General features: G+C 39.9%; 1 protein-coding gene across 1 annotated transcript; it reads right to left on the reverse strand.

Annotated features, from left to right (window-relative positions):
• Nucleotides 1-388: 388 nt before the first annotated feature.
• Nucleotides 389-3,346, reverse strand: LOC112183862 (CBL-interacting serine/threonine-protein kinase 1). The gene is made up of 2 exons (XM_024322178.1): nt 2,408-3,346; nt 389-565 (listed from the first exon to the last, which is right to left on the reverse strand). Exons 1-2 carry the CDS (start codon nt 3,344-3,346, stop codon nt 389-391), a joined length of 1,116 nt encoding a protein of 371 aa, XP_024177946.1.
• Nucleotides 3,347-3,964: the final 618 nt, after the last annotated feature.

The raw sequence follows: 3,964 nt of genomic DNA on the forward strand, positions 1-3,964 counted from the left end.
AAGTCGCCCATTGCGAATAGATACCATCAGCGAGATAGTAGCCTAAATTGTGAATTCTGTTATTCACTTGAAATTGGATCTGAGGGCCTCGACCAGTAGTGAGCTCGTCAAACAATTGGGACTTAGCAAGCACGTTGAAGTTGTTGCATGATCCAGGCATTCCAAATAAGGCATGCCATATCCATGTGTCATAAGATGCGACTGCTTCGAGGATGATAGTGGGCACACATTTTCGACTGCTGTATTCCCCAGCCCAACCTGTTGGGCAATTCTTCCATTGCCAGTGCATGCAGTCGATGCTTCCAATCATCCCAGGAAAACCTCTTCTCTCAGCTTTGGCTAGAAGTCTTCTGAGGTTGGTCGGAGTAGGAGCCCGGAGGTATTCTGCCTAGTATAGATTAACGATTCCTCTTGTAAATCGTTTCTGAGCCTCGATGGAGGTAGATTTAGCCATCCGATAATACTCAGTGCATTGATCTGCCCCAGCACCGTAAGCAAGCATTCTTAAGGAACATGTCAGCTTCTGCTGGGGAAGTAGTCCGACTTTCTTAGCAGCATCTGATTTCTGGACAAAGTACCGATCATAGAACAAAGGTCACTAGAGATGCGGTTGAAAACATTGTGACTCATCCTGTACCGTGTCCGAAATTCCTCTTCACTGAAAATTGGACTCTCCACAAAATAATCTTCAATCATGTTTTTCCCTCTTGATTCCCTAAATCGCTCCTCACTTGGTGCACGCCCCGGTCGAGAACCCCCTCGTCGTGTTTGAGAGGGAGATTCAGTTTCAGCGACTGCTGCTACCACAAGAGCATTAGTCGTACACATCTCTTCATCTCGAGATTGTCGATACTTAGCCCACAATCTCTTCATTGAAATGAGGGAAGGAGAGGAAATGTGTTGGATCTGGAGATATGAAAAAGAAGGAGATCTGCCAATATCAGATTGTGTGTGAATGGTATGCTGCCTCTTTCTCTATTTATTTATAATTTTCACATAAAATGTGATCAGATGATAAGGACATGTGTCCAGACCTGGTTCGACGTAATCTGATCCGAAATCTTAGATAAAATTACATCAACAATAACCGTTAGATTGAATAGTATGCAAATGATCTGGTCCGTTCAAAGATGTCGGTGGTTGTTTCAAGCGTTTCAAAATAATTGTCGATGGTGGCTTCACGCATTTCAAGAAATATTGTCGGTAACTATACGTGAATCATAATTTGTCCACCGAAAATATTATAAAAATAGTAATTTGCAGTTTTGAAGTCCAAAACGATCCCGAAAGCCCAAAAAACCCCACATGTCGTGGCGAAGCGACGAGTTCTCTTCCTAGCATCGTTCCCTTTCAGAAAAGCTATAGCAATCACAATTCTGACATTAATTATCCATAAATCTCCATTATTACCATCTATTTACATCAAATTTATTTCAATTTTCCAATTAATTTTTTTTTCAATGAACAGTAAATCTGACTGGTCAAGAAACAGAACGGGTGGAAATCCATGTCTAGTGGCAGTGAATAGTTTCTTGACTAGTTGACCCCTTTGACTTTTCGATATTGACATTTCTTGACAACGGGTGGACTTGCTCTAAGAGATTTTCTTCAAATCTCTCCTGCTTTTCTTTTTGTAAAACCTTTTTATGTTTATAAAACTCGGGTGAATAAGCATAAGCATATCTTCTCCATTGATATGCTAACCTCTTTTCTGTTTCTAAACCCTCTATTCATATGTTACCCAACCTTTTTTTTTCTGTCTTGAACCCTTTTTGCTATTTTAAAAAACTATCTTGCAGAAATAATTTCGCAACCTAAAGTAAATTTTGCCCCCTCAATGTAATATTCTAGTTCCGTCCCTGCTCGCATAATAGAGTCAAGGATGGTTGTGGCACTAGTAAACTTTCTAAGTAAATCAGTAAAAGGAGTATTGTAACTCTTTATCTCTTAGTTGAAACTTGAGGATCAACCTTGACCCCATCTTTCAGGACTTTTGTATGTTTGACCAGAAGAAGCCAGAGAGATCTAGGCATGAGAAGAATCCAATAAACTCATAGGCATTGAGTAAGGGTGGGGGCATGACGTTAGGATCTGTCCCCTTCAATTAGGTTTTCTAAAGAAATGAAACAGAAAATTACAAAGAGAGATGAAGAGAAAATTGCAGACCCACGTACAACTAGCTATATATCACTCAATAACTTACACACCCAGCTCGTACCTGCAATCGTTGTGGCCTGACACGTGTCATAGAATTAATGATTGACCGACCATGACAACCTGATTGCCCGGACGACATCTAGAAGAAACAGACTTAAACTTCATTTTTTTGGTCAATAAACTAACTGCACTGGACGTCTGAAACACAAAGCCCAAAACAACATAATAGAGCCCGAAGAAAACCCGGGACCTTAACAGTCGAGCAATGCAAATCTGGAATCTTTAAAGCTTCTTCATCATCGACATGTATATCTCCTTCTTCTTCGTCTTCATCGGGTTTTGCAGGAGTGTAGTCCTGGTTGAACCATTCATCTGACTTTATGCCTCTCATGTTTATTCTGGTGACAGGATTCGGATCCAGAATCCTTCTTATCAAGGATTTTGCACCAGGTGATAACCAATCGGGTATTTTGAAATTCCCTTTATATATCTTGTGATAAAGAACTGCAAGATTTTTATCGTCAAAAGGACAGAACCCCGAAAGAATGGCAAACAAGATCACACCGCAAGACCATGTATCGGCGGTGGCGCCATTGTACCCCCGATTAATGAGAATCTCAGGAGCAACATAGTTAGGGGTTCCACAAATTGTATGCAGTAACCCATCTTTTTTTAAATGCTGGGGCAAGGCGCTGAGGCCAAAGTCACATATCTTTATGTTTCCTTCCTCGTCTAGGAGAATGTTCTCCAGCTTAAGATCCCGATGGTAAACGCCTTTGTTGTGGCAGTAGCTAACGCCATCAATTAACTGTTGGAAAAGCTTCCTGCCTTTGGCTTCTGTGACCCTTCCGTTATGACGGATTTTGTCGAACAAATCTCCCCCTTCAACGTATTCTAGGACCATACAAATCTGGGTTTTACTCGCCACAATCTCGTGTAATCTGACGACGTTTGGATGTTTGAGAAGCTTCAAAGTTTCAATCTCCCTTGTTATCTTGTTGGCCATGTTTAGGTCAATGATTCTCTTCCTCTCCAGAATCTTAACCGCAAAGGGTTGGCCTGACTCCACGTTCGTAGCAAACTTGACTTTGCCGAAACTGCCCTCTCCCAGAGTCTTTCCCAACTCGTATTTTCCCACTTGTATTCTCTTTTTACTATAATCTCTATTACCTTTCTGTGTGATCACCATATGCATCTTAATTCAATCACCCACCACTCCCAATTTTACAGTCGATCGACTCTCTAAGAAGCTCTCTGCTTTGCTCTGAAAGAAAGGCTTCAATAGTAGAGCCCGATGAAATAGCAGTACGATATTTGCTCTGATGTGTGTTTGTGTGTGTGTGTGTCTGTATATAGGGTTGGACTAATGTATGAACTAATCAAAATGTAACCCAAATCCAACACAAAAGCAGAGTTCAAGTCCAGATGGTCAAAGGAGAGACTTCAGATCAATTTTGAAAAGAATAGGATTTCGTTTTTTCGGATTAATAAACCATGCATATTAGAATTCTAACCCCCGTAATATTCGAACAATGATGCCTGTTAATATTTAGCTGTAAATTATATGGTACAAATATTGTTGATTGCTGCTACCTCCATTTCCATTTTACTGTATAATGTGAGATCTAAAAGGGAATAAATTTCTCTTGTAAGGGTTAATTTCATTTTACTTCCTTAACATCTATATCTTAAATCAGTTGTGGCCATACACTTTTAATTTCATCACATGTATTCATGTGCTCTCTAATTTAATCAATTTTGTTCAAACATTAGTTTTTCCATCAAATATTTCATAAATTGAAAAAGT

This window comes from Rosa chinensis, chromosome 2 (genome assembly GCF_002994745.2).
Source record: "Rosa chinensis cultivar Old Blush chromosome 2, RchiOBHm-V2, whole genome shotgun sequence".
Lineage (NCBI taxonomy): Eukaryota > Viridiplantae > Streptophyta > Magnoliopsida > Rosales > Rosaceae > Rosa > Rosa chinensis.